Source organism: Poecilia mexicana, unplaced genomic scaffold (genome assembly GCF_051168715.1).
Source record: "Poecilia mexicana isolate PSO_F unplaced genomic scaffold, ASM5116871v1 scaffold_13, whole genome shotgun sequence".
NCBI lineage: Eukaryota > Metazoa > Chordata > Actinopteri > Cyprinodontiformes > Poeciliidae > Poecilia > Poecilia mexicana.
Genome location: NW_028263382.1, coordinates 9,201,008 through 9,216,907, shown reverse-complemented (window position 1 = coordinate 9,216,907; position 15,900 = coordinate 9,201,008). Strand labels below are relative to the sequence as shown.

Genomic DNA, 15,900 nt, shown 5'->3' with positions numbered 1-15,900 from the left:
GCACCACACCGCCCTCTGGCGTCCGCTCAACAAACTACACACCACACGATAAATTTCAGTGAGTTTATTAATCCAAAACAAAACAAAAAACTTCGAATCCAATATTCAATATTCATGACTTCTTGAACATGTAAAATTTGCCTCACTGAAAACCGCCAATTACATCAAATTTTAAAAGAAAAAAAAATAAACACAGGCTTTAATAAATTTACTTAAATTTGGAGACTTTAAGTTAAGGTGTACTCCATTTGAACACGCCATTAGAAAACAAATTGAAGGGGCAACTCTTAAATATTTTTATACCCGTTACCAAAACTTTGGATTTGTCTTTAGGTGCCCGTTTGTCCCTTCCACTTTTAACCGATGCACTTCCGGTTGTGACGTTCTCTTGTCCGGCTTTGTGACCGTAGAGACAACAAACGAGTGCATCAGGGCAGCAAATGCGCCAAATTACCCACCCAATACTATTTTTGTAAAGAGACCTTAAAGACGGAGACAATTTGGATTCAAAAATTATTAACTTTAGCCAGCGAATCCAGGGTAAGATGCTCTTGTCTCGGTCTTTAGGGTTAAAATGGCGACCTGCGTCAGTGCGGCTAATTTCAACTGAAACATTTTAGCTTCGAGTCGGCAGCCGTTACTAACGGCAGGAAGCCAGGAAACAGACAGCTGCCGGGTGTCTGAACAACGACATCCCTGTCCTCTCGGTAATGATTAGGTCGCTTTTGATTTTTAGTTTAATTTACCCCCCAAAAAAGAAAGAAAAATAGAGGTCCCTCCGCTCAGAATTAGCCAAATTAAAGCCAAATTTGCGACGATTTCTGGGCCTACAAAACCGAGAGAACAGGAATCAGAGCTCCGACCAATGAGAATGGAGCTTTAATTGGAAGAATAATTCTCATTGGTTGGAGCAGTTGGGAGCATCTCACCAGAAATAAATGGGGAAATTTGTTGCAAAAAGCCAAAAACAAAGATTTTTATGTCAAACTGAGACCAAAACCCCACAATATAAAGCAACGACAGGCTGAGCGCAGACGCCACAGGCTCAGCAGTACAACTACTCTTTAATTTTTTTCTTTTTAGGCCAATTATTCAGCAGTTCTGCACCATAATATATTTATGTCATCAAAGATGTAAATAAAGCAGTCCAAGTCAGAGCAGATGGAAGAAACCACCTATCTCTGTGTGTAAGTGCAACTCAACCTGCTGAGGTTGTTTCGATTAAATTCCTGCTACATTTTAAATCAGATGGTTCATTTTGATGCATTTGGCAAACAAAAAAAAAAAAGAGGGGGATGGACAAAACAGCTTCTGCCCAACAGGAATTTATGTAGCCAAGCTTAAACATGGCATAAATCAACGTAACAGCTTCCCTTCAGAAAACAAAAACGGCCAATTAAGCTGCACTGCAGCAAGAAGCACGACTATGCCACAGATTATTCCTCTTCAAAACACCAGCGATCGCTTTGACAAATCAGTTTTTGGAGGTGGTTTAACAAACCTGAGCTGGTGACACAAAAAGAAAAATGAGATAAAAGTCATCAATCTAAACACAGAAGTTAAGGGAAGCCATCTTGTTGACTCTGTGCTTGTTAACACTGGTAGCAGGAGAGAATAAGGGCGACATTTAAACACTAAGTGCACGTTAAAGGAATTGCAACGTCAAATTTTTAGAGTAATAAAAAAAAAATGCTGATTACCTCAAAAACATTTCATGAACACAGTCAAATAAATGTTTTTGCAAATTTTTTCTTCTCTAAAATTATAAATAAACTCCCGGGCCGAAGTTGCAGGACAAAGAAACTGGCAGTAGAGGGAAAAAGATCTCCAGTGCTAACGGGCAGCTTTCCAGTTCGCCAGCCAGTTACTGTTACAATTTCTTTTTTCATTTTTAAAACAATCTTAAAATGAAAGTATGTACAGGAAGTGAAAGCTGAGCCCCGCATGTCGGCTTCATGTCTCGCAAAATAAGGTAGGACAAAAAAGAAAAGGAAAAGAAAGACGAAGGAACGCCACTGGAACAGGAATCCTCACGAATCGCGGTGTTTTGTTTTTTTCCGTTTTCCACGCTGCTGCTGCTTTTTTTCCTCTTTTCTCTCTTGACTTTTAGTGTTCTGAAGCTGAAGACGAAAGGAAAGGGGTCAGGGTCTCTTGGGAGAACGAGCTTCATCACAAGCAACTGAGCAGTCTGGTTGTCTCTTGTCGAAGAAGGAAAAAAAAAACAACTTAATCCAGTCTGTGCTCTTTGAAAATCCAAGTTTGCCCTCATTTATCAGCCAGACCAAACCGGTTACGAGTCCTCTTCATCTGGTCGGATGTCGACCGGAACCAATTCTCACTCAGGTGAGCATGAATATGGAGTGATTAAAGATGGCGGGGTTATTACTTCGGAACGTGTTGAAACTGCTCGTTAAGGCACTTGTTACAAATTGGTGAAGAGTTTTGAAGATGAAGACGTGCAGAATGGAGGGCGTCCTTTCGGGGTCGGAGGTGGATGTGGGTCAGAGTCGTTCCGGTTGTTTTATTTTTTTTGCGCCGACGTCGTTTCCGCTTTGGTCCCGTTCTTTCCTCCTGGCTCTTGTGTCTTCAGTACGTGGCGGAGCAGCGCGAGGCCTTTCAGTAAGGCCGGTGAGTTCTTCCAGAAAGTGTCCGTCTCCAAACGCGTTCCAGGTGGCGGCATCCGAAAAAGAAACTGTACACGAAAAAAGGTTTTTTAAGAAAAAAGAAAGAATCCAAGACAAGCAGGGGGTGGAGAAGGGTTTGAAGGAGAGCGGAGGCCGATCTGTAGGAGACAGATTACAATCAAGTCAGACAGGAAATTAGAAAATAAATTTTATAAAATGTATCGACTTTCAAAAATATTCACATTCCAAATAGGAATGCACCGATCCGCTTTTTCCCCCTTCTGATGCCGATTTCTGAGGTTTAGTATCGGCTAATATCGATCCGATACAGAAAATCTGCTGAATTCACTTAAACGAGTCAATTTATGAAAGAAATTCATTTTTTAATAGAAAGTTTTAGAATTGGGATTTGTTTTTAAATAATTGAAATTTGTTTTTCTAAACTGCAGTGGAAACAACTGGATGCTGGAAAACCACAACGACGACAGGAAGTAGCTGAAGCATCACGGTGCTACATGTTTGTAATGCCATGAACAAACTTATTCATGTGTGATTTAAATTGTGTTTATTGAATGGAAACAACGCAATTGCAAAATTAGCTAAAATGCCCAACATTAGCAGAATATTGACAAAGTTTTGCGCACATTTGTAATAAAAACTGCCACCGATATCCGAAACTAATATCAGATCGGTGCGTCTAGTTTAGAGGGCCACATAAAAAGCTCTCATGGGCCACATCTGGCCCCCGAGCCTTCAGTTTGGCACACGTTCGCTGTACCTGCAGGCTCACTGCTTGACCTCTTCGCCGGTCTCACTGTGGTACTCGGCCACGTACAGGCTCTTGTCGATGATGCCGGGGATGGGTTTGATCTCCGTCCCCAGCTGCTCCTCGATTGCCTTCAGGTTGAAGCGGTCGTCGTACGTGATGAGGTTGATGGCCAAACCAAGATGGCCGAAGCGTCCTGGGAATCGATCACACGGTTCGCACGCTCAAGCATTTTCAAGACAAGTTTTCCAACAACACTGGAGATAATAACAGCACAAACTAAAGACGAAGTTTCATTTTACGACTTTGTAATTTATCACTTATCAATAATGACTTGTGAAAGCATTTCACAGCAGGAACAACTGAAATAAAGCTACATTTTATCTTAAATCAAATTTATACACTTGACTGGTCTGTGAAGGAAAAGAAAACTAATTTAACAAAAGATTTTCAAAATTTTAACATTTAGCAGATAGAATATAGGCCAACTTTTATGTAATATTACATTGAAACAATTCAACTAAATTATGTAAATTACCTACTTATTCATGAACACAATGAGCAAAAAGTCACAAAATATTGCTATAAAATGTTCACCAAGTTCTCTAGTATTTAGCAAATAGAAATAATTTTTGTGATTCCAAGTGACCAAAAGCAAGAAAAGTTTAGTCAGATTTACTTTCAGACTGAGGAAAAAAATGTGTAAGTCTTTTTATTCTGTGTGTGAAAATATCTGGTTTTAACTGTCAATCTTTCCCAAAGTCAGGCTTTTAAATGAGTGTTGAATTATACTTTATCACAAAACTGCAGTTTGAATTTGAAGCATGAAAGGATTTTAAGCACACTGTAGGGATTTAAACTCTTAAAGTTACTCCAGGAATAATCACTGCTGCTCTTACCAGATCTCCCAATGCGGTGAAGGTACGTCTCTCCCAGTTTAGGAAAATCAAAGTTTATCACAACATTCACAGCTTGAATGTCAATTCCTCTCGTGAAGAGGTCTGAGAAAAAAACAAAACAATTAACTATGGAAAACTGTTTACCTAAGCGCATCATAAACTGTAAAGGAATGCAGATTAAACATGATCAGATTCATGAAATGCATCATAAACAGGGAAGTAATAATTTGCTTTTGGTTGTTTTGTGAACCAACATGGCTGTATAAATATCCGACAGGAGCGACTGAAGATGGCAACATGATATACACCAAAATAAAGTTGGTGAAATGGATACAATGGAGAATCTGAGCACTAGGCTTCTATGTGCCACAAATCTGAACAAACTTCCATAAAACCGTCAAACAGCCGAAACACCGAGTTCCTTTAAATCTAGACTGAAAACCCAAATGTTTAAAGTTGTTGGATGATAATAAAAGAAACATCGACGATGATGGCAGTTATCAAAATGTAATGTTTCTTACTGCATGATGTCTTTTATATCTTTGTGTCTTTGTGATGTAAAGCTCTTTAAACTGCCTTGTTGCTGTAATGTGCTACAAATTTTAACTATTCATAATTTGGAACTGTGTAAAAATTAGACGTGTAAATGTATAAATTGGGATATATTTGGATAATTTATAAGCCGTCTCCTTCATATTTGTTTTCAAATAGGTTGATTGATTCTTATACATTTTTTTATTGTTTTAATTTTTGCAGATATTTTACTTGTCCAAAATAAATAGATTTCATTTAATTTTTGGACAGTGACATTTTCATTTCTTATGGTAACTTAAATGATTGTAGATATAGATTAAGTAAAACATATTTCACAGTGTGTGGTTTTGTTCTAACATTTTCTTCTGATGTACAGTTCAGAGTCAGACGGAAAGAGATTTGTAATTTTTGTTTCAGAGCATTTAGCAGGCGATCAAATAATTTCAGCATTCGCAGTAGAAAACTGCAGGATGAAATCCAGGCAGATAATTACTCCGATACCATGAAGCCACGTTTATAAAAACATGAGATTCACCCATGACACCACAAACTAGTGGAAAGGGGAAATAATCTGAAGCAGCAGCCATCATCCCAAACACCATGCACAGCAAATGACAAGGTGCATGCTGGGTAATTACCAAAATGTTCAGACAAACACTGCAGACATTGGTGGTTTCTACATTTTAAAACTAAATGAAATGTGATCCCGGGTTCTGAATGAGACTGAAGCAGCTTTAAAATGTAGAAACCACCAATCAGACGAGACATTTACACATTGAAGCATCAGCAGCTGCATCACTCACCAGTGCAGACCAGGTTACGGCACAGCCCGTTTCTAAAGTCATGGAAAACACGGTTGCGATGTTCCTGAGAAATAAAAACAAAGAATCACTTCAACTGCAGACTCAGAAAGTTAAATCAGTTGAAGCAACCAAACTTTGTTTTACTGTGTTTTCAACAACTGGACTCATTTGAACCAGAGGTGAATCGATCAGTTTTCTGGTCGATAATTTAAAGCCTGATTCTGATTCTTTTGTCTGAAAAGTCACTAAATATAATATTTGTTAACAGTGGGCTGCTAGGAAATACCACCATGTCAGTCAGTACTAAAGGCCTCCCTTAAAGGGACAGTTCTGATTTTTCAGTCCAGCAGTTTTGTGGAACATGGAGAGCTACAAGCTAGTTGAGTATTTTTCTCAAATTACATTTAATCAAAACACCAAAAACCAAACAATTATATCCTCTATGCTTTCATAAGATATTAAGTTAGATGCAGTCAGCTAACTACAGCTACGCTAGTTAGCTGGCTGCTGCCAGGTCCCTTAAAGCAACTAAGGCTCGGTATTTATCATATTGATAATCATTATTGTTAGAATTATGATCTATGATCGTCTTGGAACATTTCTATTAATGTTGTAAAAAGGAAAAAATTATTGGAAGTTATTTTTTACATTTTTCTCCAATTTGTTTCATGACAGCATCAATAAATATGAAAAAATATGATTAAATGCAGACACTGTGTGCCGTTTATTAATATAAATCACTTGTTTTTAATCATTTTTATCGTTATCTATAACTACATACAGTCTATTATAGCAGTAACTCTTGCATTGTGTAAATGAGAAAACCCAACAGCATCAACTTAGCATTCTCTTGCTAAAGTCCAGACTGTTCAGACGTAAGACAGCGATGGATTTCCCTGATATGAACATTTTCAGTTTGAGATGCTTTAGACATCTAAACCTTCTGGATATGGAAAAAACAGCAAATCTTACCAAGTATTTTTGGTCTAGTTTCTAGTGTAAATATCTTATTACATGTAAATTAGGACAAAACTAACTTATAAGTAACTTTTCAGCAAAATATAGGAGCTCATTTTAAGTAAATAATTCCTTATTGATGAAAATGTAATAATCCATTGGCAGATTATTTCCAGTGTCGGTTTCCATAATTAAGGGATTATTTACTTGAAAAAAGTTCATTTCTACTAATAAAAATTTACTTACGGGTTAGTTTTGTCTTATTTCAAGTGTACTAAAAACTAAAAAGTACTTTGCAATATTTGGTGTTTATCATTATCTTTATGTGACTACAGTGAAAATGTGACCTGTCCCTTTAAGGCCGTACTGTCATGGCTGTTTATCTGACAACATGAAGGTTTATAGGAAATCATTGTTTCCTTTGGAGCAGGAGCTCAGGTTGTGCAACAGTAAAATGTGATAAGAGGACAGTAAAACTCGTTTCCAGCTGACCTGTCTCATCTTGGCATGAATGTAGAAACATGAATAACCAAGCTGGGAAATCTTCTTGGCAAGAAGCTCCACTCTCTGAGAGGAGTTACAGAAGATTATCGACTGGTTGATCTGGAGCTGCAGGCCAAAGAGACACAAAGGAGATCAGAGAGTGGACAATGTAGAACGCCATAAAGTCATGAAACATGAGTCAAACTTGAGGCTCGGGGGCTGAATCCGGGCCGCCGCAGCTCTTTATGTGGCCAAAAAGTGACCTCCAAACCTCTTGGCATGGAGGCCAAACATTTCAAATTGCAATTTTTGTACTTTTAGGCTGTTGAACTGATCGAGGGCCACAAATGGCCCCAAAGCAATAATGAAACCCTGCAGGGACTGAAAAGATGTTCAATATTTACTTTTAAGAAACGCTGAAAACAAACAACTATTTATTGATATTTTAACAGTTTATTGGGCTTTATCAATACATTCTGGCACAACATTCTGATTTTTGATTTGGCCCAAAATGAAACTTGGTTTGACGCCCCTGGACTCTAACGGGTCATAAACAGAACCATAAAGATGACATTGGGCTTAAATATTTTATCAATCCAATCAAACTAGTTTCTATCCGTTTTCAATCAGTCCCTCTGATTTATTGCTTATTATCATGGAAATTCACGCAAAAAAACAAATCCCTGCACTTTTTTGCGTTAATATGTAATTGAGAGTTTATTGCAGCTTTTTGGCAAAAATAGTGAAAAACATTGGCTCCAAGCGACTGTTTACTCCCACCTGCAGGTGGAAGTATTTCTACTAAACAGCTGCCTCACTTGATGCTATAAACTACAATAAAAAGTGGCATTTACCATCACACATGAGCGCACATATTTATAAATTACTACCACAAACATTGACGTTTTTAAAAATCCCAATGGCAAAACCCCGGAGGGACTGACAAGATGTTCAATATTTAATATTAAGAGTTCATATTTTTACGGTTTTTCAGGTTTAATCGATACATTCTGGCACAATAAGAACATTTATGACCTTGATTTGGCCCAAACTTACCCTGGAGAACAAGGTGTTGAGGCAATGGACCTTTTGCCTTTCTGTTACATAAGCATAATACTGAGTCACTCCCTTCAGCGTTAGCTCCTCCATTAGGTTGATCTCATAAGGTTTTTGCAAATGTGCGTTCTGTAACCGGGATAAAAAAAGACACATTTAGATTATTCTAGAAGCTTATATATTATATATTTGTGTGTGTGTGAATAAATGTGATTTTTTTCTGTACCATAAACTTCTGCACACTGAGCGGGAAAGTGGCGGAGTAAAGTAAAATCTGCCTCTGTTTGGGCAGGAAGCCCAGCATCTCCTCCATCATGACCACAAAGTCCTGAGACAGGAGCTTGTCGGCCTTAAAGCAGAGAAAACATTTTGTTTTCACCTCCATAGACGGATTTATTCAGAAAAACAAAAACGGATATTTGACACCAAAAATGACTCACTTCATCCAGAACAATCATCTGAACCTGATTGACTTTGGCCACTCCTTTTTTGATTAGGTCTAAAATCCTCCCTGGTGTCGCAATAACCACATGTACTGGAAGACAAAAATAAAAAATTACAATATTAATATCTGTATTAATCCCGATATTGGGGGGGAAAAATCAGATCAGATATTTGTGACGATGTGCAGATCTATTCAGTCTAATTCTATGTTTTGTGTTCTGAGAAACATCACATTTATTTTATATTTACTTTCTAGTAAATAATATTTACTATATTTACTTGTATTTAGATTTTCAAAATGCACTTTCTGAATTATTTAAAAGGTTTGTTGCAGTTTATTTTAATGTCGGTTTTTATTATTTATTTTACATTAGATTGCACTGATTAAATACATTAAAGTTGTGTTTTTATTTTTAGCTGAATTTAGTTTATTTTGATTGTGGGTGGGAAGAGTTCAATGAAAGTGTGTTTTATATATAAAAAACTTCAATAAATGTATTGTTAAAATAAAAAGTTGAGGTGTTTTTAGATGTTTGTGAAGCTGTTGGTGTATTTCAGTGAGCCGAACTGGTGCAGAATCATCACATAAATCTGTAATTCAGTACATTTATGTTTAAAATGAAGAAACTTTTAAAGCAAATTATCGGATCAGACGATGAGAAGTGAAAAAAATGGTAAAAACAATTTAACTTCAGGTAAAAGCTCAGTAAGTTTCTTTAGGTGCAGCTTTATAAAATCCCACCCTGGTGGGATGCTCACCCGTTTCGTCGAGCCTCATGATGTCGTCGCGGAGGTTCGTCCCCCCTGTGGTCGCCATGACCTTCACGCCGCCCATGTGTTTACTGACCTGGATGCATATTTGGCTGACCTGCAGTGCCAGTTCTCTGGTGGGCACGATGACCAAAGCTGCAAGTAAAGAACATATTAAAACCCAAACCGAAGCGACGTTAATTTACCGTCATGTTTCTATTAGAACTGCAGAGTTTAAAACAAAAGTTTCAGAGTGGGAACAAACATCAAGTCCTTTGGATGTCTAGCTTTATTTATATTTTACGCCTCTTCAGAATACTAGATATTATTTTAATTGCTTACATCCTTGTGTGAATATATTTATAGTTTAATTAAGCTGAGAAAGGCTCCAAGAAATCTGCTGATGACTAAAGTTGTCAAATTCACAGCTTGATTGGAGACGATTATGTCAAAAAGCTTAAAATTTTCCACCAGAAGGATTTGGAATATAAATATGAAATCTGCAGGTTTTTATATTGTTAACCATAATAATTGCTTGTCAACTTTATTATTCTGGCTTGAAAATGTTTTACAGAGACAGGGCTCCCATTAAACTGCAAAAACATAAAATCTTACCAAGTATGTTTGTCTTGTTTCTAGTGCAAATAAATCAGTAAAGTTTAAATAAGAATTAATTTATAAGCAACGTTTTAGCAACATACAAGAGCTTTTTCAAGTCAATAATTCTTGATTGTATGGGTTGTTGTGGTGGCGCAGGGGCAAAGCACAGCCCATGCATTGAGGCCTTAGTCCTCATGCCGGTGGTCACAGGTTCGATTCCCGGCCTGGTGACATTTGCCGCATGTCTTCCCCCTCTCTGATTACCCTCTTTCCTGTCAAACTACTGGAGCCAACAAAACCTTTAAAAAAAATAATTCTTTATTGTAGATTTAAAAAAAAAAAACTGGTTCCACTGTCAGATTATTTCACTATAATGAGACATTTTTCCATAGTTATAAGTTAAATGATCTGCCAGTGGAACTTTTTAATCAGTATTAAGGAATGATTTACTTAAAACAAGCTCCTATTTCTTGCTGAAAAGTTACTTGTAAGTTAGTACACTGGAAATAAGACGACAGCTGACATATTTGCACGAGAAACAAGACAAAAATATTTTGTAAGGTTTGGTGTTTTTGGAGTTTATAAAGCAATGATTGGTCAGGAGAGAACGGCGAGAAGAAGAATGTAAATGCAATTAATCAACTAAAATTCAAAGCCTAAAAACAAAACAGATTGGACGTTCGTCACAAAAATTTAATCATTAGCTAAATCTGCAAAACAATTATCTTTGCTCACAGAAGAGTTTATATGGGTCTTATTTTGCTTTAATTAAAGCTTCTGGAGATTAACATGCAGCTATTTTTGCACCAAGTCTTTCTGAAGCAATCAGGGAATCCCTCATCCGTTTTCACATTTGCACAAAGCCTTTTTGTTCCTCAGTAATCATTACTTGGCATAAACTTGAGGCAAAACTCCAGATTTAACTCTTGATGTAGTTGAAGATTTTTCCATCTCCAAAATTTAAGTACCAATAACGTCAACTTTACATTCCCCAAAATTAAAAAAGGAACATTTTTATTTTTTGTGCATAAAATAACGAATTAGAAGTAAGTCTAACTTGAACTCATGTTTTAAAGTCTCGGTCCTGGATGCGGTTTAATTTCTCTGATCGTTCGCCATGTGAACCTGCAGCAGCTAAATGAGCAGAAACCGGACTGACCCTGTAAACAGTCTTTCTTCAGGTCGATGCGTTCCAGCAGGGGAATGAGGTAGGCTCCGCTCTTTCCTGTGCCGTTCTTGGCTCGGGCCAAAATATCCCTGCCTGACAGTGCGATGGGAATGCTTTCCTCCTGCACAAGAACAAAACACGTCTCCTGTTCATGTACAAAACATCTTCAACCGTTAAAGCTTCATATCAATTTCAAGCAGAAACCAAATAAATTTCCCTCCACAAACTGATTATCGCAGTATCTTCTGTCTTTTCCTGTCATCACATGTTTAAATCATTATTATTCTCCGTCATTCTTTAAAACAGACATGAAAGATTAAAGTTAAAATTGACTCACTTTCAAAATTTAATTCCATTCAGATCTGAGTTTTAACATGAGAACCAGTTTAGCGGTTAAATGTTTCCAGCTGAATCAATGGGAGAGAAAACGGAAAGGCAACAGCAGGACGAGATAAAAATAACTCATCTTCAAATGTAAGAGTTCACTTTCTACCAAACCCAGTCCAGACTGGTTCAATCTAAACCCACAGATATCCACTGAGATTAACACAGCAGCAGCTCGCCCAGATTACTGCGACAGACCAAAGTTTGAGAACCAGTTTGAGGCTGTACCTGAATTGGAGATGGCTTTTCCCAGCCCATCTCAAAGATTCCCATAAGTAGCTCCCTCTTTAGGCAATAATCTTCAAACTCATTGCCTTTAGTTGCAGTCACATCCTGCAACCACAAAATAGCTCATTAGTAGGATTACAGGATGTATAGATGTGTATTTTGCCATTAAAATTCAAATTTTATTTCTACTTACCGAAGTTTTGATCCTCATGTCCTTTGGGGGCAATTTTAAATTCTTCTTCCAGTCGTCTCCAGGCCTGAGTGGGTAAAGAAAAACATTCACAGTATAAAGAGAGACATTCATGAAGATTATGATTCTCAGGACTGATTCCAACAGATTCTCTGCAGGATTCTCACACAGATGAGTTAACTACCAAAGCATCTGCCTTCAGTATTTATCCTGATATTATTCACCTTAAAATGCATAGTTGACATGATTATATTCTGAAATCTAATTTCATTTTTCAGCATTTGGCCCACTGATCTGACTGAATCAAGTTGAAAAAATTGGTAGAATCCAATATTTTGGAATAAATCAAGCGGACAAACTGATATAATCCAATACTATGGAACAAATCAAGTGAAAACATTGGCAGAATGCAATGTACTGGAACGAATCAAGTGGAAAAAAAAAAGACAGAATCCATTATTTCGCTGATTTATTGGGGTATCTTTGATAAATATTAATTTCTTCGGTGGCAGGACTTACTTGATAACAGCGTTTGTTGGAGGGGCTGGCTGGGAATTGCCGTTGATTGTGCCTTTTATCATCTGGTTTAACTGCGTTGGTTGAGGACCTCCTCCACCGCCACCTGGTGCCCCTGCAGGTTTCACGGAGCTCCTCAGCTGTCCGTTCTGGTTGGACAAGCCCAAAATCACTGGGTTCTCTGTCCTGGTGGTGCTCATGTCCACTTATTTTTATTTTACTTCAATACCAATTAAATCTTTAACAGTCTCTAAACAAACAGAGTCCACTTCTCTGGGACTACTCAAACTAAAGATTTCCCTTGGCTTTTCAATAAATCAAATTACTCATCAAAACTAATGGGGCATCAAGTGTCAAGAAATGAACTCGTCCTTTCGAATTTACTAAGACTTCTGAGCATGAAAATTAAATAAGGGCTTCGCATAGGGATAATCGGCCAACTTTATCTGGAAATCAACACGCCAGGAAGGCTTAGTTAGCTTTTAAACGTTGGCTCAGTTAGCCATCCCGTTAGCTTAACCGGGCCTCTGTGTCCTTTCAAGTCTGTCCAACCCTGAAATATAAGAAACACAGAAGGAAACACTTGAATAAAGACAGGGGTCAGTTAAATAAGTGATTCACAATATTTAGCCTTAAAAAATGCATTTTTAATCGTAAGAAGCGCTAGCTAGGAGTTGGCCTAAAGTCAAGTTAGTCGACCCTGCGGTGACCGTTGCTAAATGCTAACAGCAAGGCAAAGCGTCACGGTGAAACAAATTTGCCAACATATTTATTGTTTCACATATAGATACGTGTATTCAAAAGAATAAAATAAAAGAAGAAAATAACTTCTTCCCAGTTTTATCCAGCTTGTTAAACCAACGTCAAATGGGGCCAAGTTACCTTAGAGCTAGCGCATGAAGCTAAAGATTTGCGCCAGCAATGAGGATTCCGTATTCAAATATACTCCAAAAAGCTAATACACGACTTACATTTTCTGGTCTGTGTTTTAGCGTTAAATCGTCTCGAACAATATTATTAACAGTCCGAATTATTCGCTTGTCGATTAGTGACAAGACTGGGTAACTACGAGCTAACTGGCTAATGGAGGCGAATTAACGTTCACCATTAAAGGTAAAAGCCGTCAGAAAACGCCAACAGTCGAATACATGTCATTACTTTGTCTCGGGTTGAATACAAACGCAGTTACCTTGGATAACAGAAATAAAGCGGTTCCGTTTGCGGTTTTTTGTACAGTGTACTGGATTTTTTTTAGCTGACTACGAGAGAGTCTTGTCAAACAAGGATTCAAGATGGCTCCCAGCCGTATTTGAAGCCGTCCGCAGCCAACAAATCAGCTGATTCCATTTCAAATCAACAAATCAACATTTAAGGTTTCCTTGCGAAGAAATGCGCCACGGATTAAAATGTCAACATCGCAACTGTGTAAACTCTGAGGTGTTTATTATTTATTAAACAAAAGCTAAAATCGCTTTGGGTTTTTTTTGTTTTGTTTTGTATTTTCATGCAAGTTTCATGAGCTTTTTATTGAAAGAAACTGATTTGGAAACATTTTCTTTTGCCTGATTTTATTTTTTACTTACATGAAATATTGTAATTTTTGTCCTTAAAATATCCAAATTTCTACTGAACTTTATGTTTTGGTCTGTCTGATTCTGTGATTTTAAGTAATTTTTTGGATAGATAATTTTTACTCTTACCTGAGTAAAGTACTCTGCTCTCCTGTGACATAAACTATAGATAAAAGGAAAACAAAATAGGGCTGCAACTAGCAATTATTTTAGTTATAAAGTATTTTAGCTATTATTCTAAAAAGAAAAACTTTGGCACATTTTACAAATTTTTTTATAACCACTTCAGCTATTTTTTAAAAACAGTATTAGATGTAAATAAACAAATAGTTAAATATTTATTTTAAAATAATGCTTATATGTACTAACCTTAGTACTAGTACACAATAACACCCGATTTTATTTGTACAAAATTATGTCATCAGACAGACAAAAATGCAAAGTTTTGTACAAATCTTGGTATTTTAAAAACTAAATAATAAAAACATGATTGACATTGAATCTTCTACATTTGAAACTGTTCTACAAAATTTCTGATATTATTCTCGTAATTTTCAGAAAACTTTCTAGCAAATTTTAAACTTTACAAACTCAGAATTTGTATTTTTTCTTTTCTAGAAAAGTTCTGAGATTAATCTTTTTCTTTTCTTGCCGATTTTTGACATTTCCTTTTTTCTGAGATTAATCTAAATAACTCTGATTTTTTTTCTAGGAAACTTTAGACTGTTTAAACTCTCGTTTTTCCAGAAAGTGTCCGAGCTTCGTTGTAAACGCCGTTTGTGTTCCTCTAACAGTAATAACCCTGCAGCCGGATCTGCAGTGTCTCTGCTCTCCCACCAGAGGGTGCTGTAGGCTTTGGACGCTGCCCCGGGCATTCTGCGGTCTGCAGCCGGGATTTCTTGGTGAGCGCCAGGCTGCGCAGCCAGTATGAGGGGCCGTTTAGGACAAAATTTACGTTTTGTCTCTCACACACTACCAAAAAGTCTCGCATACTCCAAAAAAGTAGCCTCGCATACTCAAAAAAATTACGTTTCGTCTCTCACACACTACCAGAAACTCTCGCACACTCCAAAAATTACGTTTTGTCTCTCACACACTACCAGAAACTCTCGCACACTCCAAAAAAGTAGCCTCGCATACTCAAAAAAATTACGTTTTGTCTCTCACACACTACCAAAAACTCTCGCATACTCCAAAAAAGTAGCCTCGCATACTCAAAAAAATTACGTTTTGTCTCTCACACACTACCAAAAACTCTCGCATACTCCAAAAAAGTTGCCTCGCATACTCAAAAAAATTACGTTTCGTCTCTCACACACTACCAGAAACTCTCGCACACTCCAAAAATTACGTTTTGTCTCTCACACACTACCAGAAACTCTCGCACACTCCAAAAAAGTAGCCTCGCATACTCAAAAAAATTACGTTTCGTCTCTCACACACTACCAGAAACTCTCGCATACTCCAAAAAAGTTGCCTCGCATACTCAAAAAAATTACGTTTCGTCTCTCACACACTACCAGAAACTCTCGCACACTCCAAAAATTACGTTTTGTCTCTCACACACTACCAGAAACTCTCGCACACTCCAAAAAAGTAGCCTCGCATACTCAAAAAAATTACGTTTCGTCTCTCACACACTACCAGAAACTCTCGCACACTCCAAAAATTACGTTTTGTCTCTCACACACTACCAGAAACTCTCGCACACTCCAAAAAAATAGCCACGCACACTAAAAAAATACTAAAATGTCACACACACAAACGTTAACTTTCTCGCACACATACACTACTAACAGCTCGCACATTCACAAACGTTAACTGTCTCGCACACATACACTAACAGCTCGCACATTCACAAACGTTAACTGTCTCGCTCACATACACTAACAGCTCGCACATTCACAAACGTTAACTGTCTCGCACA

The 15,900-nt window shown here is 37.4% G+C and overlaps 1 protein-coding gene across 1 annotated transcript; it reads right to left on the bottom strand.

The window, feature by feature from the left end:
• Positions 1 to 49: 49 nt before the first annotated feature.
• On the bottom strand, positions 50 to 13,729 carry ddx6 (DEAD (Asp-Glu-Ala-Asp) box helicase 6). The gene is made up of 14 exons (XM_015010519.2): positions 13,592 to 13,729; positions 12,406 to 12,955; positions 11,890 to 11,953; positions 11,697 to 11,801; positions 11,076 to 11,205; positions 9,326 to 9,472; positions 8,563 to 8,657; positions 8,349 to 8,471; positions 8,123 to 8,251; positions 7,076 to 7,192; positions 5,627 to 5,690; positions 4,290 to 4,391; positions 3,403 to 3,586; positions 50 to 2,782 (listed from the first exon to the last, which is right to left on the bottom strand). The coding sequence occupies exons 2-13, from the start codon at positions 12,600 to 12,602 to the stop codon at positions 3,411 to 3,413; spliced, it is 1,449 nt and encodes a 482-aa protein (XP_014866005.1). The 5' UTR covers positions 12,603 to 12,955; positions 13,592 to 13,729; the 3' UTR covers positions 50 to 2,782; positions 3,403 to 3,410.
• Between the last annotated feature and the right edge of the window lie 2,171 nt (positions 13,730 to 15,900).